Source organism: Jaculus jaculus, chromosome 13 (genome assembly GCF_020740685.1).
Source record: "Jaculus jaculus isolate mJacJac1 chromosome 13, mJacJac1.mat.Y.cur, whole genome shotgun sequence".
Taxonomy (NCBI): domain Eukaryota; kingdom Metazoa; phylum Chordata; class Mammalia; order Rodentia; family Dipodidae; genus Jaculus; species Jaculus jaculus.
Window position 1 is genome coordinate 10720861 of NC_059114.1, and position 23711 is coordinate 10744571.

At 48.4% G+C, this 23711-nt stretch overlaps 1 protein-coding gene and 1 pseudogene across 2 annotated transcripts in view; one reads left to right on the forward strand and one right to left on the reverse strand.

Annotated features, from left to right (window-relative positions):
• Positions 1 to 12821: 12821 nt before the first annotated feature.
• Positions 12822 to 20610, reverse strand: LOC123454038 (annotated as a pseudogene).
• A 188-nt stretch (positions 20611 to 20798) lies between these two features.
• Osbp2 (oxysterol binding protein 2) overlaps positions 20799 to 23711 on the forward strand; it is a 155098-nt gene continuing 152185 nt past the window's right edge. For both annotated transcript variants that reach the window (XM_045132564.1, XM_045132565.1), the window contains exon 1: positions 20799 to 21099. In XM_045132564.1, coding sequence (XP_044988499.1) covers positions 20951 to 21099 — 149 coding nt within the window. In that variant the 5' untranslated portion in view covers positions 20799 to 20950. The remainder of the gene's footprint in view (positions 21100 to 23711) is intronic.

A 23711-nucleotide genomic window follows, 5' to 3' on the forward strand; every position in this document is an offset into this window, starting at 1 on the left:
CTGGAATTCACTATGTAATCCCAGACTAGATTCAAACTCATAGCAATCCTCCTACCTCTGCCTCACAAGTGCTGGGATTAAAGGCCTAAGCCACCACACCTGGCTCAACATGCAGTTTTCCTTCTTTTTAAATATTTATTGAGTGAATAGCAGTGCCAGGGCCTCTTGCTGCTGCAAACTCTGGATGCATGCACCTCTTTGTAAGTCTAGCTTTACATGGGTACTGGGAAATGAAACCTGAACCATCAGGCTTTGCAAGCAAGGGCTTTTTAACTCTTGAGCCATCTCCCTAGTCTCTCCCTTCATTAAAAAAATTTCAGGCTGGAGAGATGGCTTAGTGGTTAAGGCACCTATGAAGCCTATGGACCCATGTTTGACTCTCCAAATTACACATTAGCCAGATGCACAAAGGTGAGGAAAGTGTAGTGGCTGAGTTTCTGGCATGCCAATTCTCTCTGTCTCTCTATCTCAAAAAAAGATTATGTATTTTCAAGGAGAGAGAATAAGGAAGGGAGAGAGAGCCAGAGAGAGAATGGGTATACCAGGGATTCTTGCCACTGCAAATGAACTGCAGGTGCACGGGACACTTTATGCATCTGGCTTTACGTGGGTACTAGGAATTTGAGTCTGGGGAATTGAACCCAGGCCTTCAGGCTTTGTAAACAAGTGCCTTTAACTGCTGAGCCATCTCCCCAAACCTTCCCTTATTTTACAGATGAGGAAACTGAGGTCCAGAGAGGTAGTTTGACTTACCCAAGGTCACTCAACAAGTTAGTGCCAGAGAATTACTACTTAGTACCCCAACCTCAGTGGAGTATTTATTCTGTGCCACCTCAGTCCTCGTGGTTGCTCTTGGAATTCGCGCCCAGGAAGTCTCTTCCCGCCCCGCCTCCCTCCCCCTATCTCCTCCCTCTAGGTCTGCTGCCAGGTGCCTTTTCCATAAAGTGAGCCCCAGGCCCTGAGGGGCACCGGTCAGAGGTGGGGGAGGCAGATAGTGTCTTTTTTCAAAAAAAAAATTATATTTATTTATTTGACAGAGAAAGAGGAGGGAGGGAGAGAGAGAGAATGGGCATGCCAGGGCCCCCAGCCACTGCAAACGAACTCCAGATGTGTGCACCCCTGTGCATCTGGCTAACTAACTAGCTAAGGTCCTGGGGAATTGAACCTGTGTCCTTTGGCTTTGCAGGCAAACATTTCAGCTGCTAAGCCATCCCTCCAGCCCTGTCTTTCTTTCTTTCTTTCTTTCTTTCTTTCTTTCTTTCTTTCTTTCTTCCTTCCTTCCTTCCTTTCTTTTTTTTTTTTTTTTTTTTTTTTGAGGTAGGGGTTCACTCTAGCCCAGGCTGATCTGGAATTACTATATAGTCTCAGGGTAGCCTCAAACTCACAGTGATCCTCCTACTTCTGCTAAAAACAAAAAAACAAACAAAAAAAAAGTCAAAGGACATTAGAGTTCTGATTACTGCCCGGTAGTTGTAAATGATGTTGTCAGCATTACCATCAGGGAATCTTTGCTGAACAAATCTGTCCCTGAAGCTCTATGACGATGGCAGGGGACAGGTGAATGGCACTCTGTTTGGGCACACCTGCATTCCCTGGCGGGTATGTCTTCCGCTCCCTTCTCACGTGTCACTAAATGCGTTTCACTACTTCAAAGCACTTGGGGAAAATTCTCAAGTGAATAAACTTCCAGTTGCACAGTGAGCCTTGCCTCCCGCTCTAGAATTTCTCCATGGTTCATTTGTTCCATGGTCTGGAACAAAAGGAAGGGAACTTGTATTTACTAAGCACCTGTGACATACAAAATATTTAATATTTTACCTCATCCATTCCTCATAGCACTTGCTAGGCATCATGGCCATTTTTGTTTGTTTTTCAAGGTAAGGTCTCACTAGCTCAGCTGACCTGGAATTCACTATGTAGTCTCAGGGTGGCCTCAAACTCACGGCCATCCTCCTACCTCTGCTGGGATTAAAGACGTGCACCATCACACCCAACTCTGCATCATGGCCCTTTTGAAGGTGAGAAAAACCCAGGCACAGCAGAAGTAGGAGGATCACCACATGTCCGAGGCCACCCTGAGACTACATAGTGAATTCCAGGTCAGCCTGAGCTAGAGTGAGACCCTACCTCGAAAAACCAAATAAATAAGTAAATAAAAACCAACAACAAAACCCAGGCACAGAGAAGCTACGCCGAGAGAGAACCAGGCTAGGGAGGCCTAGGGCACGCTCTGTCCTTGCTAGCGCATGACCTCAGTGGTCCCAAGCAGCGAACAGAGCTTGACCTCACCCATGACGAGGTGACGGATGCTTGTGAGGGCAGCTTGTGTTTGCAGCACTCATGACGCCTCCGCCTCCCCTGGCTGTCGCGGTGGGGCACACTGATGAGTGAGGAAAGGAAACCAGCATGGAAAGAGGAAGAGGACTCATTCCTCCTCCTGCTGCTCAGTCCCAGTCCCCAGCCCCCAGCTCCCAGGGCAATGGCTTCCGAACTCCAGCGTGGTGGGATCCAGAGCAGCTTGCCAGAATTAGAGGGCACTTTGTCACGGAGCAGGGGAGGTCAACAACTACACCAGTTACCGCTAAAGGTGAGCCCAGAGGTTTTAGGTTTCTACCTCTAACATCCATCTACCCACCCATCCTCCTCTCCACTCACCTATCCATTCATCTAGCCACCTACTGACCTCTCCATTCATTCCAATCATCTATACATCTATCTACCCACTGACATACCCCCTCCCTTCTATCTACCCATCCAGCCACACATCTATATTAATCCTCCTGTCCACGTGAACCTTCAACATAAAATCAGAACACAGCTGGGCATGGGGGCGCACACCTTTAATCCCAGAACTCGGAAGGCAGAGATAGGATCACTGTGAGTCAAGGCCAGCCTGAGTCTACATAGTGAATTCCAGGTCAGCCTGAGCAGAGCGAATCCCTAACTTGAAAAAACAAAAACAAAACCAAAATCAGAGCATAAAGGTGAGCAGACTGGTTTTCAAGTTTGCTGTGACTCCCTGGCTTTTCCTGATCAACGTGGGGAAGTGGGCTGACATGCAGCTTGGGTCTGTCTCTGGTCTGATTCACTGTGGGCAAGTCACATCTCCATTCTGAAAATTTGGGGATCTGCTGTCTTGTGAACTCTATTTGACAGAAAGGTAGCTGAGACTGGGAGTGGGGAGTTGACTTGCCAAGGTCAGGTTAGGGGTGGATTGATTTGAGACTGAAATTCCAGGATGCTGGCACCAGTTAGTGAAGTGTTAAGTTAAACTATGGCTTTCCTCACCTCCCAGAATTACATTAGGGGTAAGTGGCAGGAGAGTGGCTTGGGAAGTGAGGTCACAAGCTAGAGAAGGTCACAAGCCAGAATGTTCCAGATCCCAGCTGTGCACCAGAGCCCATTCTTCTAGGTCAAGACAGATGCCACAGTGACCACCAGGGGGCAGGCGACACCTACATTATGACTTTGGAAGTCAGAAAGGCAGTGTGGCGCTCTGGACCAGGCCTTCTGCCCTCCAGGCAACCTCTAGGGTTCATTTCCCACTTGAAACTTGGCCCTCTGGAGGCTGGTGGGCTTTCCTTGCACTTCCCTCCATTTCTCAGACTCTGAGATGTGGTACACAGCTTTGTATACATAGATGCTTGCTGAATAAGAACAGATCCTGCTCTGAGAAGAGCCAGACCCTGTTTTTAAAAATTATTTAATTAGCCGGGCGTGGTGGTGCACGCCTTTAATCCCAGCACTCGGGAGGCAGAGGTAGGAGGATCGCCATGAGTTCAAGGCCACCCTGAGACTACAGAGTTAATTCCAGGTCTGCCTGGACTAGAGTGAGACCCTACCTCGAAAAACAAAAAACAAAACAAAACAAACAAACAAACAAACGAACAAAAAAATATATATATGTAATTAAATTTATTTTATTTTTTGAAGGAAGGAAAGTATTTATTTTGGCTTACGGTCTCAAGAGGAAGCTTCATATTGGCAGGGGAAATCATGGCGTGAGCAGAGGCTGGGCATCATCTCTGCCATAGCAGGTGGAAAACAAGGAGAGTGAACCAGACTCTGGCAAAGAGGGACTGTTACACCTCAAAGCAAAGCTTAGCCCCAATGATATACCTCCTCCAGCAAGGCTCTGCCTCCCTTATTTAATTTATTTGAGCAAGAGATAGACAGAGAAAGAGAATAGATGGGCCAGGGCCTCTAGAGGCTGCAAATGAACTCCAGACTCATACACCACCTTGTGCACCTGACTTTACATGGGTCCTGGGGAATTGAACCTGGGTCATTTGGTTTTGCAGGCAAACACCTTAACTGCTAAGCCTAGGTTTGTATAGTATAATTTAGGTTGAGAATTACTTGACTTGTGTATTTGCCATGTTGCAAAATGATTCTTGCCAACCTAGTCATCTAGAGCATCTGTCATCAAGTCACTGTGGTTCACACAAGCATCCTGCTCTCAGCAGGCATCCTCAGTGGAGTGGCCTCATCTTTAAACCACAGTGACAAACCTTGGCACACCACCCATGATGACCAGGGAAAATGGTGACCTGGAAGTCATTACGATCATTCAACTCAGCCTGGGGAGATGGCTTAGCAGTTAAAGGCACTTGCTTACAAAGTCTGATGGCCCAGGTTTGATTCCCCAGTACCCACGTAAAGCTAGATGTACACAGTGGTGCATGCCTCTGGAGTTCATTTGCAGTGGCATGAGGCCGTGACACACCCTTACTTTCTTTTAAAAAATTTCTAAAAAAAATATATTAAAAAAAAAAAAGATCATCCACTCAGGCGTGGTGGCCCACGCCTTTAATCCCAGCACTCGGAAGGCAGAGATAGGAGGATAGCTGTGAGTTCGAGGCCACCCTGAGACTACATAGTGAATTCCAGGTCAGCCTGGGCTAGAGTGAGACACTACCTCGACAAACCAAAAAATAAATAAAATGAAAGAAGTAAATAAAATAAATCATCCAACTTTTGAATGATTCTCCAAAGAGCTTCACTGTGGGAGCAAGGAATGTGGGCAGCTGCAGCAGAACTTGCATGGCCCTGTGGGGAATGGCCATGGTGCTGGGGCGAGAACATCATGAGGTACAAGGCTACCTGGAAGACAACCCCACTCGGAGGAGACTGCTACCTCACAGGGAGGGAAATATGGACTGTGTGTCCAGGAGGGTGTCATTCAGCTCAGGGACATGCTTACTGGCCAATAAGGAGCCAGCTGCCATCTATGCTGGTGCCACGGTCCCCAGTGCGGTCACTGTGCTAGCCCAGAACACTGGTCTGGGGCAGACTTCTTTTGAGATTTAGGCCTTACCACGAAGATGTCCTGGGGCGCCACTGGAGTGCTGTGTGGCTGATGAGGAACAGAGGCGAAATGGCACAGCGTAGCGTAGGATTCCATTGATGGGAAATGTCCAGAACAGAACATTTCCGTAAAGACAGTATATAGATTATTTGCGGCATCAGGCTGGGAGGAGAGGTTGGGACTCGATAGCTAAAGGATACAGAGGTTCTTTCAGGGAGAAAACTGTGGTTGTGCAGCTCTGTGAATACAGAGAGGACATAGAGCTGTACATCTTAAATGGGGGGATTTCATGATGCACGAATTACATTTCTATTACAGCGTTATAGATCTACATTCAGTAGGTGAGTGGGTGAGGCCCTGACAGGGAAAGATGTGATTTTAGAGAAGTGATCAGAGAAAGCATTCACTTGAAAATTCCTCTTCTTTTTGAAGCAGGGTCACCCTCTAGCCCAGGCTAACTTTGAACTCAATAATCCTACCTCAGCCTCCTGAGTGCTGGGATCAAAGATGTGCACCACCAAGTCCAGCTCTGAAAATGACACTTAACAAAGATCTGAAGAAAAAGATCCCAAACCTATGCAGGGGCAAAACCAGATACTCACCACCATCATCATTATTATTATTTTTGGTTTTTTGAGGTAGGGTTTCACTCTGGTCCAGGCTGACCTGGAATTAACTATATAGTCTCAGGGTGACCTCAAACTCATGGTGATCCTCCTACCTCTGCTTCCCGAGTGCTGGGATTAAAGGCGTGCACCACCACACTTGGCATTATTATTTTTTTTTAAGAAATATACTTTTTAAATTTTTTGTTCATTTTTATTTATTTGAGAGTGACAGGGAGAGAAAGAGGCAGATGAGAGGAAGAGAGAGAGAATGGGCATGCCATGGCCTCCAGCCACTGCAAACGAGCTCTAGACGCATGCGGCCCCTTGTGCATCTGGCTAACATGGGTCCTGGGGAATCGAGCCTCGAACCGGGGTCCTTAGGCTTCACAAGCAAGCACTTAACTGCTAAGCCATCTCTTCAGCCTAAAGAAATATTTTTATTTGGTTATTTGCAAGGAGAGGAAGAAAGAACACCAGCGCTCCAGGGCCCCTAACCATTACAAACTCTAGGTGCATGCACCACTGTGATCTGACTTTATGTGGGCACTGGAGAATCGAGCCTGGATCATTAGGCTTTGCGGGCAAGTGCCTCAGCTGCTGAGCCATGTCTCCAGGCCCATCATTGCTCTTTGTTCACTCATCAACACATTCTTCCTTGCCCATTCTATGTGACTGTGTCATGGCTGGACCTTAGTTAGCCTTGTTCTGTGGTACAGTCCTGACAGCTGACCGCGGCTGTGCCAAGGAGAGGTTCCTGGGCCTTTCTGTCAGGGGAGGGATTATGATGGCCAGAGTATTACTGAGGGGACAGTCATCCAGGCAGGTGCGCTAGCGTCCTCTCCACCAGCAGTGATGCGTGCTTGTTGCTGGCTTTCCCATCCAGGCACATCTGGGTCACAGGAACACTTTAGTGACCTTGTGTTCAGCATTTACCATTCTTGTCAGGCTCCCGAATTCATCTGCTGGTGTGACCCCGATGTCCATCCCCAGTGATTTGTGTTTCTCACCTGGCCACACACCAGAAATACTGAAGGGGATGATGCCAGGCCATCCTTTCCAGAGATGTTTTTTTATTTTTATTTGACAGAGAAAGAGGGAGAGGGAAAGAAAAAGAGAGGGGGGGGGGTGAGAATGGGCGCGCCAGGGCCACCAGCCACTGCAAAACTCCAGATGCATGTGCCCCCTTCTGCAGCTGGCTAATGTGGGTCCTGGGGAATTGAACCTGGGTTCTTTGGCTTTGCAGGCAAACTCCTTAAGCCATCCCTCCATCCCCAGAGATGTTTTTAATGGAAGCCCTGGCAGCAATAATCTATTTTATTTCTTTAGAAAATTCCTTCTGGAAGAATGGATAGAAATTGAGTTGCTAATGAAGCCAACTGGCTCAAGTCAGATGAGTTCAAGATGGGCCAATGCGATCCCAAATTAGTCCACAAATTTAAGCTGTCATCATTTACTCTGAGATGTGAGAATAGCTAGTTCCTTCACTTGCTGTTTATTTCCCACCTACCCCTCCTTTTTTTTTTTTTTTTTTGTTTGTTTTTTTTGAGGTAGGGTATTGCTCCAGCTCAGGTTGACCTGGAATTCACTAGTCTCAGGCTGGTCTTGAACTCACAGTGATCCTTCTACTTCTGCCTCCCAAGTGCTGGGATTAAAGGCGTGCACCACCATACCTGGCCTCCCCTTCTTTTTAAAAAAATTTGTTTAAACTGGGTGTGGTGGTGCACGCCTTTAATCCCAGCACATTGGAGGCAGAGGTGGGAGGATTACCTTGAGTTTGAAGCCACCCTGAGACTACATAATGAATTCCAGGTCAGCCTGGGCTAGAGTGAGACCCTGCCTTGAAAAACAATAACAAAACACTTTCATATTTGCAAGGAGAGAGAGAGAAGAATAGGCATGCCATAGCCTCTTGTCACTGCAAATGAACCCTAGATTCATGCACCCCCTTGTGCATCTGGCTTTTACGACTGAACCAGGGCTGTCAGGCATTGTAAGCAAGTGCCTTTAACCACTGAGCCAGCTCTCCTCCCTATTTCCCTTTCTTAGGATCCAAGAATATTTAAAGTCCAAGGTGCCTTGGAGCTCACTATGTAGCTCAGGCTGGCCTCAAACTCATGACAAGCCTACGCCAGCCTCCTGAGTGCTGGGATTGTAGGCACGAGCCTCACATCTGACTCGGGATGTGAAGTGCTAGAAATCTCTTTCACGTAAGTGCATCAAAATTCACAGCAAAAGTCCACAAGGCCCTCCTTCAAAGGTCTCCAAGAAGCAGGCAAGCAAGCCGGTGTGGTGGTGACACCTGTAATTTCGCCACTCAGTGTGAGGCAGGAGGATCATAAGGCCAATATGGACTAAAGAGAGAGAGGGAGGGAGGGAGGGAGGGAGGGAGAGGGGAAGGAGGAGGAGGAGAGGGAAAGGGAAGAAGGGCACGAGAGAAAGGGAGGGAAGAGGAGACAGAAAGAGAGGGATGGGGAGAGGAGAAAACAACACAACTGGTGGTGGCAGAACAGCGCTGCAGTGCCAAGTCCAATCCCCTCCCCCACTGGCTGCCATCAGACATTGGGAAACACCACGGGGGGGGGGGGCACGGGGGGGGGCTGGAACTCTGGAACCAGAGAAATGGCAGCGAGCGTGGCGCAGCAAAACCACTCACCTCAGCGAGGGAGCCGAAAAGGAGAAAGAGGAAATGGAAAGGTTCTCACGATCCCTCTTCTGGGAGGCCCCCGGTGACCTAAGGACCTCTGACTAGGCCGCAGCTCCCCATAGTTCCTCTCTATGGACCAGGTCTGGAACACGTGGTCCTTTGGGGGTCAGTGAGGGGGTGCACATAGGATCTAAGCTCTAGCAGTCTCTGCCTCAGCGACTCCTATGAATCATGGCTCCTTATGAAATACGGAGGCAGAAGAAGCAGATGGAGGCCTCCCCTGGCAACAAGCCCTTCCACAATTACCTCTGGAATAAATGAAAGTGTCACCAGACACCAAAATTCTGTGTAACCACCAAGTTCTAGCTGTGCTTAGAGCACTTACTATATTCTGCCTGACTGAGTTTTCTCATTCTAGCCAGGCTGACCTAGAACTTACTCTGTAGCTCAGGCTGACCTCAATTCACTACTCTCCCCCTACTTCAGCCTTCCAAATGCTGGGTCACGGGCCACCACACTCAGCTCTGATTGATTTTCTTTTACATCTTATTTATTTATTTGCAAGCAGAGACAGACAAAAGAGACAGGCAGAATGGACGTGCCACAGCCTTCAGTTGGTGCAAACAGACACCAGATGCATGCTCCACTTTGTTTATCTGGCTTTGTGTGGGAACTGGGGAATAGAACTCAGGTTGTTAGGCTTTGCAAGAAAGCCTTAACTGCTGAGCGATCTCTCCAGCCCCCTCTGACTGAATCTTTAAGCATATGTCTTATGCTGATGTATGTAGGAAATTATCTTTAAGGTGATTTCTTCAGGATGCTCAAATATGTGCCAGGCGTTTTCATAGTTGATACAGACCGGAAAGCAGAATGGACTCAATTTCTCTGCCCTTGTGGAGCTTACCAAGTAACTCCTCAGGGAAAAGAAAGGGGCGTCAGGGCTGGAGAGATGGCTCACCAGTTAAGGCACCTGCAAAACCTAAGGAGTCATGTTCAACTCTCCAGGTCCCACATAAACCACATGCAGTGATGCAAACGTGAAAGGTCACGTATGTGCACAAGGGGGCGCACATGTCTGGTGTTTGATTGCAGTGGCTGGAGGCCCTGGAATGCCAATTCTCTCCTGTTCCCTGCCCTTTCTTTCTCTCTCTCACTCTGACATTGGAAGGAAGGAAGGAAGGGAGAAAGGGAGGGAGGGAAGGAAGGAAGGAAGGAAGGAAGGAAGGAAGGAAGGAAGGAAAGAAGGAAGGAAGGGAGGAAGGAAAAGAAGGAAGGAAGGAAGGAAGGAAGGAAGGAAGGAAGGAAGGAAGGAAGGAAGGAAGAAAGAAAGAGGAATCAGATGAAAGCTTTGGCCCATGGTGTCTGGGTCCTCTGGCTGAAGGCTGGGCACCTCCTTTGGACTTCTCGGAGAGACTATGTGGCATTTGCCCCACACAGTCCATGGGCTGCAGGAAATGCTGCCCATTGCCATGGTGGCCACATGTCCCATTCCCTCCCTGGTGCAGCAAAGTTCTGTTGATCTGGTATGTGTGGGCTCTGCAACCATCTGTGTGGAGAGTCTGATGAGGAGTCTCAGCTCTACCTTGAAGGCAGCTTAAGGCACTTGCCTGCACAGCCTATGACTGGAGTTTGAGTCCTTAGTTCCCACATAAAGCCAGATGCACAAAATGGCACATGCATCTGGAGTTCATTTGTGGTGGCTGGAGGCCCTGATGTGTCCATTCTCTCTCTCTCTCTGCTTGCAAATAAATAAATACAGCTATTAAAAAAAATAAGCTCACTCCTTGGAGCTAGCTTCAGCTTCTCCTGGGAGCAGAGATTCTAGTGTAACTGACCCTTAGTATTCCTCAGGATGGGTCATTCCATTGATGGGAAAATCCACACATGCTCAAATCCCAAATATAAAATGGTATAGGACTTACATTCAAGCCACACACATCTTTATGTCTACTTTTAAAAATATTTTATTTATTTATTATTTATTTGACAGTAAGAGAGAGAGAGAATGAGAATGGGTGCATCAGAGCCTTCAGCCACTGCAAACAAGCTCTAGACTCATGTGCTACCCTGTGCATCTGGCTTATGTGGGTCTTGGGGAATTGAACCGAGGTCCCTTGGCTTTGCAGGCAAGTGCCTTAACCGCTAAGCCATCTCTCCAGCCCTCTGCCTGCTTTTTGTGTGCACACATATATAGTGTGTGTGCAGGCATATGCGCATGTGTGCACATGTACACGTGGAGGTCAACTGCAGACATGTTCCTCAGGTGCCGTCTACCTTTTTTTTTTTTTTGAGAAGGATCTTTTACTGGCTTGTAATTAACCAATTAGACTAGAATGGCTGGCCAGCAAGTCTCAGGGACACCCCTGTCTCTATTTCACTAGTGTTGGGATTATCAGAACATCTACACAACCAGCTTTTAGAAAAAAAAAAAAAGCTATTTATTTGCAAGCAGAGAGAAAGGGGAGAATGCATCACCTTGTGCATCTGGATTTATGTGGGGCTGAGAAATCAAACCCAGGCCATCAGATTTGCAAACAAGTGCCTTTAACTGCTGACAAATCTTTCCAGCCCAACCCAGGTTTTTTTTTTTTGTTTATTTTTAATTTATTTATTTGAGAGCAACAGACAGAGAAAGAGAGCGGGGGGGGGGGGGGGAGAAAGCGAGAAAGAGAAGGAGTGCATCAGGGCCTCCAGCTACTGAAAATGAATTCCAGATGCAGGCACCACCTTGTGCATCTGGCTTGCATGGTTTCTGGGGAATCGAGCTTCAAATCGGGGTCCTTAGGTTTCACAGACAAGCGCTTAAGCATTAAGCCATCTCTGTAGCCACAGATTTTTTTTTAAAATTGGAATTTAAAAAATTACTTTCAAGGGCTGGAAATATGGCATGATGGTTAAGGTGCTTGCCTGTGAACCCTAAGAACTCATGTTTGCATTCCCAAGTCCCATGTATGTATGCAAGGGGTCCATGTGTCTGGAGTTTGTTCACAGTGGCTGAAGGTCCTAGCACGCCCATTCCCCCCTATCATCTCTGTCTCTGCCTCTTTTTCTCTCAAAATGAGCCATAATAAAAAAATTTTTTTTTTGAGATAGGCTCTCACTCTGGCCCAGGCTGACCTGGAATTCACTATGTAGTCTCAGGCTGGCGTTGAACTTAAAGCGATCTCTACCTCTGCCTTCCTAGTGCTGGGATTAAAAGCATGAGCCATCATGCCCAGTAGAGAGAGACACAAGGGGCTCTAGCTATTGCAAACAAACCCAGGACACAACTCCAAATGCATGTGCCACCTTGTGCAATGGGCTTCACATGAGTACTGGGGAATCAAATTCGGGTAGTTAGGCTTTACGGGCAAGTACCTAACCACTGAACCATCTCTCCAAACTTTTTGTCTGGTTTATTAATTTAATTTAATTTATTTATTTTTGCATTGGTGATTATGACTTTTATTATGTGGACATCTGCTGTGGCATGCATCTGTACAAACCTTGCAGACAGAGGTCCACAGCTGGGTTATGAATAAAAAGGCATAAATGTTTTTATCCTTTTATCACAATGAAGTTTAACAGTCCAGAAAAGTCACATGACCGTGATGGGTCAGAATTCTTAAACCTTGCAACATGAGGGACTTTAAATACATTAAATATTGTTACACATTCAGACTTCCAGTGTACACATGCCTGGAAACAGTTACAGCCCTCACCATAAAGTCCAACAGCATCTGACATGCTGGGAAGGCATAACGCTACAAATAGCAATGTAAGCTTACAGAACTTGCCTTTGTAAAGGTGGAATGTTCATGTAATTCCAGCGCCTTCACAATTTAACGAACCAAATTTACTACACTTCACTTCTATTTTGTTTTTTCAAAGTAGGGTCTCACTCTAGCTCAGGCTGACCTGGAATTCACTCTGTAGTCTCAGGGTGGCCTTGAACTCTCAGCGATTCTCCTCATCTGCCTCCTGAGTGCTGGGATTTAAGGCATGCACCACCAGTCCCAGCTACACTTCACTTCTAAAAACCTACATGAAACATGAAAAAGAAGCTATATAGTATAAATTGCAACTTCAGGAAAAGTTCCTGCTGTTATTATTCCCATATAATTTTCCCATGAAAAATAAATGCCCAATAGTTCCTGGTATGTGGGAAGACAATGTTTGTTAACGGCACAGTGAAGCCTTATTGACAGAAGCTTGGCTATATAAACAGCACAAGTTGAGAAAAGGTTTAATCTCCAAACCTATTAGACTGGATGAATTAAGATCAGTAACAGCCACCTTGTGACATTACAGGAGGTCTCATTCTCATTGGAGGTCAAGGAGGCCCACCGTGGTAAGGGGGTACCATTGGCAGTCCCTGGCCGTACGGTGGCATAGCACCAGGAAGGTAACCTGGCATGCCTTGATGATGACCACCATATTGATCATGAGGTGGCATTGGGGGTCTCATTGCTTGCTGCTGTGGGATACTTGGCTGTGGTGGCATCATACCCTCAGTTGGTCCAACTGGTGGATTACCAGTCGGGGCCTGTCCAGGTCAAGGAAGATTATGTTAATATTTGGGTAACTGTGCCCTTCTCTTCTAGTGATACCTCATCTGGATGATCAACTTACTAGTTGCACGGGTGGCTGGAAGTGTCGCAGGCTTACTTGTCCCGAAGCTGCCGGTTTGGCTGCAGTACTGTTGACCTAGCTGTTGAAGCTGTAGACTGTCTATGAGCGAGGAAGGCAGGCTTTGGGGATTCTGCAGTTGTAGCAGGGATATTAGTTAAGGGCTTGAAATCTGTACCAACAGGTCCTGGGACAGCTGCCTGAGCCTGTCCAGCACTGGGGAAAAGCTGGAGGCTACGGAGCAGGTACTGTTGCAGTTGATGCAGATGGTCTATTAAGAATACCTGGTGCTGGGCTGGAGAGATGGCTTAGCGGTTAAGTGCTTGCCTGTGAAGCCTAAGGACCCCGGTTCGAGGCTCGGTTCCCCAGGTCCCACGTTAGCCAGATGCACAAGGGGGCGCACGCGTCTGGAGTTCGTTTGCAGAGGCTGGAAGCCCTGGTGCGCCCATTCTCTCTCTCTCTCCCTCTATCTGTCTTTCTCTCTGTGTCTGTTGCTCTCAAATAAATAAATAAAAATTTAAAAAAAAAAAAAAAGAATACCTGGTGCTGGGGACTGGAGAGATGGCTTAGCAGGTAAGGCATTGGCCTGCAAAGCCAAAGGATCCCAGTTCGGCTCTCCAGGACCCACATAAGCCAGATGCACAAGGGGGTGCATGCATCTGGAGTTCATTTGCAGTGGCTGGAGGCCCTGGTGCACCCATTCTCTCTCTCTCTCTCTCTCTCTCTCTGCCTCGTTCTCTCTCAAATAAATAAATAAAATATATTTTAAATATATTTTAAAAAAGATTAAAGTTGGGCGTGGTGGTGCATACCTTTGATCCCAGCACTTGGGAGGCAGAGGTAGGAGGATCACCGTGAGTTCAAGGCCACCCTGAGACTACATGGTGAATTCCAGGTCAGGCTGGACTACAGTGAGACCCTACCTTGACAAAAAGCCAAAAACCAAAAAATAAAAAAAAAGAATACCTGGCTCTGAAACAGCCCGTGCTTGAGTCATTGCAGGAATTCCAGGACATGGAACAGGAGGGGGCATACCTGGTGGCATACCAGGCATCAAAGGTGGTACTCCAGGTCCAGGTGGCATCACTCCACCCATTGGCATCATTATGATTTCACCACAAAATGACTGGGTGCTTTTCTCTGATGATACAATCCAGGTGGCATGCCTGGCATAACTTGTGGCATTCCTGGCATCAGGGGAGGAACACCTGGCAACAGTGGAGGCATTCCTGGAGCCCCTAGAACTGGGGGCAGTCCTGGATGGGCCATTGGCGGAATATACCCTTGCTGAGGTTGAACAGGCTGAGGCTGAAACGAAGTCAAGGCTGCAGACTCATCATCATCATATTCATCAGAATCATCTTGTTGCTTCTTTTTCTTTTTCCTTTTCTTTCTTTCTTTCATTCATTTATTTATTTTTTGGTTCACCACAGAAGGGTGAAGAACAGAAGGGCAGGGAAAACAATAAAAAAAATAAAAATAAAAACTTCCCGCTTTGCCCAGACCCAACTGACACCATCGCATCCCCACAGGAAACAGACACCTATTTATTTATTTTTTTTTAGGTAAGGTCTCATTCTAGGCTGACCTAGAATTCAATGTGTAGTCTCAGGGTGATCTCGAACTCATGGCAATTCTCCTATTTCTGCCCCCAGAGTGCTGGAATTAAAGGCATGTGCCACCATTCGAGGTAGGGTCTCACTGTAGCTCAGGCTGACCTGGAACTCACTATGTAGTCTCAGGGTGGCCTCGAACTCACAGTGATCCTCCTACCTCTGCCTCCCAAGTGCTGGGATTAAAGGCGTGCACCACCACACCTGGCCGTTTTGTTTTAAACATTTTATTTATTTGCAAGGGGGAGAGATAGAGATAGATAGATAGATGTCAGATAGATGATAGATAGATAGATAGATAGATAGATAGATAGATAGATAGATAGAGAGACAGACAGAATGAGAGAATGGGCATACCAGGCTCTCCAGCTCCTGCAAATGAACTCCAGATGCATGCGCCACTTTGTGCATCTGGTTTACATGGGTACTGAGGAATCAAACCTGGGTCATTAGGCTTTGCAGGCAAGCACTTTAACTGCTGAGCCATCTCTCCAGCCCTGTAGTGGTTTTTTTTTTTTTTTTTTTTTTTTGAGGTAGGGTCTCACTTTATCCCAGGCTGACCTGGAATTCACTTAGTAGTCTCAGGTTGGCCTCAAACTCACAGTGATCCTTCTACCTTGTCTCCTGAGTGTTGGGGGTATGCACCACTACACAAGGCTCTGGTCTATTTTAACACAATTTAATTGAGGTCTTCTTGCTGTATGGATAGAAATTGTGGATGGGGCTGGAGAGAGAGCTTAGTGTTGAGATGCTTGCCTGCAAAGCCAAAGGACCCAGGTTCCATTCCCCAGGACTCACATAAGCCAGATGCACAAGGTGGCGCATGTGTCTGAAGTTCGAGGCCAGCCTGAGACTACATAGGGAATTCCAGGTCAGCCTGGGCTAGAGTGAGCCCGTGCCTCAAAAAACATAAATAAATAAATAAATAAATAAATAAATAAATAAATAAATAAATAAAAGATAGTGAGAGCAAGTCAGGGAGAAGTTTGTATGAGAGGAGAGAAGCTGCCCTGTGAGGGAGGGCCCTTGAGTGGTGTCCACAGATGTGGGCTGGGGGCGGAGGTATCCCCAGTTAATATGCCAGGAGGCAGACTCAGAGTCCTAGGGTCAACATGGCCCTGTGGAAGGGAATAGAGAAGGGACCTAATACCTAAGAGACTAGACTCTACTACCTGCAAATGCACAGAGCTCGTTGTCACGTGTCACACTGGTCTCCCCTGGTTTGGGGCTTTGCGCCCGCTAGTTTCCTCACCTTGGATGTCCTTTGTTATCCTGACTCTGCGTCAACCTTGCGCCTTCTGTGACTTTCTGGTAGAGTTAATGACTTAGGCCTGTCATCTTGGGGTGCTTGGCAATTGGTTGCAGAAGTCAAAACATATTGTTAAGGATTTGTTTATTAGCTTCCCACGGTGAGGGCAGCAAGCGTGGCTGACCCTCATAGCGGCAGCTGTGCTTTTGCACTGTGGTTGATTCCCAAGCTTGTCAACTGTGCTCCTGACTCTGATGAAACGCTTCACAGAGTGCTGTCTAGTTAAATAACTAGAGGGTGTTTACTGAGCATCTGCTATGCCGTGTGTCTTATATGCATGATTTTATTACAACCACTGAAGCAGGTATTATCTTCATTATATAGACGAGCAAAGGAAGCTCCGGGGTAGCTGAGGTTCCCACGCGGAGGGAGTGGGCTGACGCTGAAGTTCCTCACTGACTCTTCAAACCCAAGATTTGCTAGCCATGATCCACCCACCTCAGAATCCCCTGGGGAGATTATTAAATGCCTACTCCTGAATTTCCCCCTAGGCCTGCTGAGTCAGAATCTCAGGAACCTGCAGATTGAAAACCAAATTCTAGGGGCTGGAGAGATGACTCAGCCGTTAATGGTACCTGCTTAAAAAGCCTGATGACTCTGATTCAATTCCTCAGTACCCAGGTAAAGCCAGATGCACAAAGTGGTGCCTGTATCTGGAGTTCATTTGCAGTGGTTGGAGGCCCTGATGTTCTCTCTCTCTCCCTTTCTCCCCCCCCTCTCTCACACACAAATAAATAAAAATAATTAATAAAGAACAAATTTTAATACATTTATGTGGAGTGATTTTAAAGTGCTTTTTATTTTCAGTTTTTTTTCTGAGGCAGGGTCTCACTCTAACCCAGGCTGGTTTTGAACTCACAGTGCTGGGGTTAATGGTGTGTACTCAGGGACACTCAGCTTAAAGTTCTCTCTTTTTTCCCCAAATATGTATTTAAAATTATTTATTTATCTATTTGAGAGAGAGAGTATAGGCACTCCAGGGCCTCTAGCCACTGCAAACAAACTCCAGACACATGCATCTGACTTACATGGATACTGAGGAATCGAACCTGGGTCCTTAGTCTTCACATGCAAGTGCCTTCACCACTAAGCCATCTCTCCAGCACTTTCTTTTTTTTTTTCTTTTTTTTTTTTTTTAATTTTTTGGTCTTTTTTCAAGGTAGGGTCTCACTCCAGCCCAGGCTAACCTGGAATTCACTATGTAGTCCCAGGCTAACCTTGAACTCACAGTGATCCTTCCCATCCTCTGCCTTCCAAGTGCTGGCAGTAAAGGCATGTGCCAATATACCTAGTTTAAAGTTTTTTTTTTTTTTTGTGTGTGTGTGTGTGTGTGTGTGTGTGTGTGTGGTAGGATGTCACTCTAGCCCAGGCTGACCTGGAATTCACTACGTAGTCTCAGAGTGGCTTCAAACTCACAGCGATCCTCGTACTTCTGCCTCCTGAGTGCTGGGATTAAAGGTGTGTGTCACTATACCCAGCTAAAGTGCTTTTTAAAAAAATTATTTGTTTGCTTGTATGTGTGGGAGGGGGGTGAGAGAGGGAGTGCCCCTTGTTGCTGCATATGAACTCCAGGTGCATATACCACTTTGTGTGTCTGGCTTTACGTGGGTTCTGGGGAATCAAACCCTTGCCAGCAGGCTTTACAAGCAGGCACCTTTAACCACTAAGCTATCTCCCCAGACTGGAAGTTCTTTTTTTTAATTTTATTTATTTACTTGTAATGACGGGGGGGGGATATGAGTGAATATGGGTTGCCAGGGCCTCTAACCGCTGCACATGAACTCCAGACACATGTGCTGCAGCACCTTGTGCATCTGGCTTCATGTGGGTCCTGGGGAATTGAGCTCTGGTCATTAGGCTTTGCAGGTAAATGCTTTAATTGCTGAGCCATCAATAACCCTACTTTTTGTCTTTTAAATATATATATTTTAACTTTATTTGAGAGAGTGAGAGAAAGGAAGAAGCAGATTGCGGGGTGGGGAGAAGAGCAGGAGAGAATGGGTGCTCCAGGGCCTCCAGCCACTGCAAATGAACTCCAGACGCGTGTGCCACCTTGTGCATCTGGTTTACATGGGTCCTGGGGAATCAAACCTAAGACCTTTGGCTTTGTAGACAAGCACCTTAACTGCTAAGCCATCTCCCCAGCCCCATTTTTTAATTCTATTATATATATATATTAATATATATATATACACATTTTTTTTGTTTTGTTTTTTCGAGGTAGAGTCTCACTCTAGCCCAGGCTGACCTGGAATTCACTATGTAGTCTCAGGGTGGCCTTGAACTCATGGTGATTCTCTTACCTCTGCCTCTCGAGTGCTGGATTAAAGGTGTGTGCCACCATGCCTGGCTTTATCTTTTATTTTTGAGGTAGGGTGATCTCACTCTAGTCTGGGCTGACGTGAAACTCTGTAGCCCCAGCCTCCAAGTACTGGGATTAAAGATGTGAGCCACTATGCCTAGCCAGTTCTTCTCTGAATAAGCAGATCACAGATTACTCATTGAAAGGGTGTAGTGAAGGGCAGGTTTTTCACCCCATTTTCCAGTTGCCCATTGCTCCTGAGTCTTACTGCTCCCCAGCAATTCCTTTTCTTGGGTGTGATTTGGCCCACTGAAGCTAGAGGGACCACGATTGTACTTATGGGATAGCACAGGGTTGGGAGCTCTCTGCTCTCTGGAGTTTAGGGGGAAATTTCTGGAAAGACCACCATTCATGGACAAGTGCTCCAGGACAGTATAAGGGTTTTTTATGTTTTGTTTTGTTTTTGGAGGTAGTCTTGCTCTAACTGATGCTGACCTGGAATTCTCTATGTAGTCTCAAGATGGCCTCGAACTCACAGCCATCCTCCTACCTCAGCCTCCCAAGTGCTGGGAAACCACCAGGCCCTGCTTCAGTATAATCTTTTGCTCAGCCTATGCCTGACCACCTGGCTCTAGGACCTTCCAATGTGTTCCATGTGGCCCACTTCCATAGAAAGCAATCCCTGCACAGACTGTCTTGTCTTAAGCAAGACCAGAGAGGGCAAGGCATACCCGGATGACCCATGTGGAGACCAAAGCGTTCTAAACCGGAAGGGGCTGAACCCTTAACACTAACCTCTCTTTGTATTTCTGGTCATTTGTGATAGCCATCGAAACTTCCTTTGGATGGACTCTTTCAAAATCAGGTTAACCTTTCTGGGGCCTCAATTTCTTTCAGGAACTCCACGAAAACTAGAATATTTCCCTTAAAAAAGAATGAATAGCTGAGTGTGGTGGTGTACGCCTTTAATCCCAGCACTCCAGAGGCAGAGCTAGGAGAATTGCCTTGAATTCGAGGCCATCCTGAGACTACATAGTGAAATTCCAGGCCAGCTTGGACTAGAGTGAGACCCTGCCTCGAAAAACCAGAAAAAGAAAAAGGATAATGGTGGGCTAGAGAGTGCCCAGGTTCGATCCCCCAGAACCCACGTAAAGTCAGACACACAAAGTGGCGCAATCGTCTGGTGTTTGTTTGCAGTTGCTGGAGGCCCTGGTGTGCCCACCTTCCCTTCCTTCCCTCTTTCTCTCGCAAATAAATAATAAAATGACCAAACTCACAGCTGCTGGGGAGGCTTCTTGGGTGTGCCAGCCTACCCAGGGATATTCAGTATGTGCAAGGAAAGAGTCCCAATGTTGCATGTATTCCACGTCCTAAAATGCTTGGTTTACAAAATCTTGTCCCTTTCCTATGAGGATGTCCCTACCTGCAGCGAAGCACCTAGGCATAACCCAGAGGTCGACTGGTCTGGGATGTGGAGGCAGCAGCGGCAGGGTCAAGGAAGGTCCTCGCAGACCAGGCGGGTGTGGGGAGGGGCTTGGGACACCCCTGTTTCGGGTGCATTTTGGAGTTTTGAGTGCCGCACCTGTTGGGCTCGGTTCCTTTTGCAGGGCTGGTGTGTGTGTGTGTGTGTGTGTGTGTGTGTGTGTGTGTGTGTGTGTGTGTGTGTGGTGGGTGGGGGGCGGGGATGAACGCACGGGGTGGGGGAGGCAGGGCACCCCGCGCTCGGGGTGGCTGCTGGCTGGGCACGCATTCATCATTGTTCCCGGGGCGCCTGGCACGGGTTGGGGCCAGCCGGCATCGAAGCGCGCGCTCCCTCGCTCAGCTCCGAGGCCACAGGTGTTATCCGAGAGCGGTGGCGAGGGCGGATGGGGACAGGGGCGCGGGGCGCCGCCAGCGCGGGTGTGCGCGTGTGTGTGTGTGTGTGGGGGGGGCTCCCCGCGCGCCCCCCGCCCCCGCGCCGCGAGTCCCCGCCCCCGCCCGAGGCCCCGCCCCGCCCGCGCGCCCCGCCCCGCCCCCACCCGCGCCCGGCCGCGCTCGCTCGGGATCGGCGGACTGGCGGGCGGCCCGGCTCCATGGGGAAAGCGGCCGCTGCGAGCCGGGGCGGAGGCGGAGGCGGCGGCGGCGGCGGCGGCGGCGGCTGCAGCGGCCGCGCCCGGGGACTGTCGTCGCTCTTCACCGTGGTCCCTTGCTTGTCGTGCCACACGGCGACGCCGGGCATGAGCGCTTCCACGTCGGGCTCGGCGGGCCCGGAGCCGCCCAAGCCTCAGCTCGCTCCTCCTCCGCTGCCGTCGCCGGAGCTGTCAGCCCAGGCGTACGAGCCGGTGTCCGAGGGCGAGCCCGGGCTCCACAGGACATCTGAGACGGGCAGCGCAGGGACTGGGCAGGGATCGGAGCCGCAGGGGTCAGTTGGGGCCGAACCCGTCGTCTTCATCAAGGCCACAGCAGAAGAACAGCTGTCCCCGCTGCTGGAGTCAGTGGTGGGCAGCCTGCCCTCGGTCAAAGCCGAACCCAGGGGGCCAAAGCGATCTGGCCAGGCGAAGACTTCGCTGGGGAGTGCGATGTCAGGGGCTGGCTCCGTCTCCGGGGTGCTGGTGGCCCCGCTGCCCCTGGACAGCTACAAGGGCTGGCTCCTCAAGTGGACCAACTACCTGAAGGGTTACCAGCGTCGCTGGTTCGTGCTTGGCAATGGCCTGCTGTCCTATTACAGGTATGGAAGGAAGTCCCAGAGGTGGGACGTCCGAGGTTGGAGGGTGGTGGAAAGGATGATGGCCTACCTCCACGGTCACGGGAGACGCCCCAAACAGTGGAAGATGCTTGGGAGCACGAACTGACTCTCCAGTGGAAGTAATGCCTCAGGCCAACTGCCAGGGGTAGATGGGACCTGTGAACATGATCTCTGGCAAGCGTGGGTTTAAGGGGTGAGTGGGGGAGGTGGACCGAGGAGCGAGCTAGGGACACAGGCCCCCTCTGGTCAGGGTGGTTGTCAAGTCATAGTCTTCCCCTAAAGTTATTGTCTGCCAGGGTTCAGGAACCAACATCATTGTGTGGGGGACACAAGGATGCAGTCATAGAATTCTGTGTTCAGGATACACTCTTGGGACTGTGGCTGTTACTTAGTTTCTTTCTTTCTCTCTCTCTCTCTCTCTTTCTTCCCTCCCTCCCTCCCTCCCTCTCTCCTTCCCTTTCTTCCCCCCCCCCCCCACATAGGGTCTTACTCTAGCCCAGGCTGACCTGAAACTCACTCTATAGTCCCAGGCTGGCCTAGAACTCACAGCAATCCTCCTATCTCTGCCTCCCCAGTGCTGGGATTAAAGGTGTGCTACACCATGCCTGGCTACTCAGTTCATTTCTGTTTTTTTCCTGCTGTCTGTTGATTGCCAGGCCTTGGACTGGGATGTATTCCACACAGTCTGTGCCCTTCAGGAACCCATTATGGTATTTTATGGACCGGCCAGGAAAAGATGTGCTGTTTTCTCATTCCAGAAGCAGCATGGGTTTGAACATTGTAGCCTAACATGACTGACAGCCCTTCCCCACTGAACTGGTTGAAAGGGGCAGGCTCCCGAAGGCTTCCTTCCCTGTCATGGTTGGCTGCACTCTGGGTCTGGTTTAAGCTTTGAGATCTCAGGTCACTCTAGACCCAATGACTCTCAAACTGGAGCACGAACCTGAGTGGGCATCCCACTGAGTTTTTCATGCAATAGGCCAGGGACTAGGGACCCAAGTTCCCTGGGTGAGAATTGTGGTGCTGGCCACGATTGCACTCTGAGAGGCTCTGTTGCAAATAGGAGGTGTGCTGGGTGGTTTGCTGGCACCTGGGGCCCCTTACTTCATTCTGCCAACAGTACCCATTCAGGTCACTGCTATCATAGTACTTCCCCAGGCTTTTGGGGACACTGTTCTTAGAGGATGGCTAAGTCTGCGACAGGGCTGAGAATTTGGGAGCTCCACTGTTGAGTGGTGGCTCCCACTTCAAAGTGGGGGAATCACTGGGTGTGTTCAATTCCCAGTGGAGGAGAAAACCAAGATCCTTTCGAATGTACTCTCGCATGCTATCTTAGATCCCCTTGGCCCATTCAGCTGGTACACACAGAGCAAAAAAAGTTATTTCTCCAAATGGTATTTTTATCTCTCTTATCATACTCTGTCAGGTGCATAAATATTTCACCCAGTCATATAATGACAGGGACCTTCTGTGAGTTGCTGTGTTACTAGTCTCTTGGTGGCAAAGAGTGTATCTTGTAAGAAGTATCAGCCGTGGAACACACTCTCCATTTTATGCTACATTCACTTATTTCCTTGTCACCGACATGGTGTGAGGCAGGTCAGTACTGTCTTACTGTACAAGCCATGCATTCTGAAGTTTGAGAGGGGAACAGTTTTGTTATCTGGCCACCAGCCCCAACTTCTGAGTCAGGTCTGTTGGACTCAGACCCCCTTGAGTGAGCCCGACTCTTCTGGAGGCTGGGTTCCAGAAAATATGGTACAGAGCTGGAGAGATGGCCCACATAAACCAGATGCACATGTTAGCGCATGCATCTGGAGTCTGTAGTGGCTCTACAGGCCCTGGCACACACCCATTCTCTCTCTCTCTCTGCCTCTTTCTTTCTCTCAAATAAATAAATAAAACTAAAAAACAATTTTTTTAAATAAAAAAGAAAATAGCCAGGCGTGTTGGCACACGCCTTTAATCCCAGCACTTGGGAGGCAGAAGTAGGAGTAACGCCATGAGTTCAAGGCCAGCCTGTGAATACATAGTGAATTCCAGGTTAGCCTGGGCTAGAGTGAGACCCTACCCCCCCCCCAAAAAAAATACAGTCCTGTTTTCAATGTCAATTTTGATGAAATTGTCCTGAACATGTAGAACGTGTAAGTCTCGGGTGTCTGTTTTAATGCCTGCTCCCCCTGGAGTTCACCTTTCTGTGTGTTTAGCAACTATGTTGAACTGTAGAGGTCAAGGTGGTGTTTATGAGTACAGGGTCCCACAGCAACAGGAATGCCCAGAATGGGAATGCTACGTGACCTCATACTGTTTTCTTTTGCTTTGTTTTTAAATAGAGGAACAAAGATGCCCCAACGTATTCAAATAAATCCTTATACACTGTTGGCATTTGAAGTTAATCTCAAGATTGCAGGCCCTGTTACTGCTTGCTGATAAGTTTGTGGAGACACGTGCTGGTTTAGGGGAGGAGGGAGTGGCAAGAAGTTTCTCGGGTGTGAGTTCGTGTACCTCCGTGCTGGACTTTCGTTTTGAGTTATTTCTCTATCTCAGGTTGGAACGGTTGTGGTTTGGTTTAACTAGGTGGAATGAATGATTCC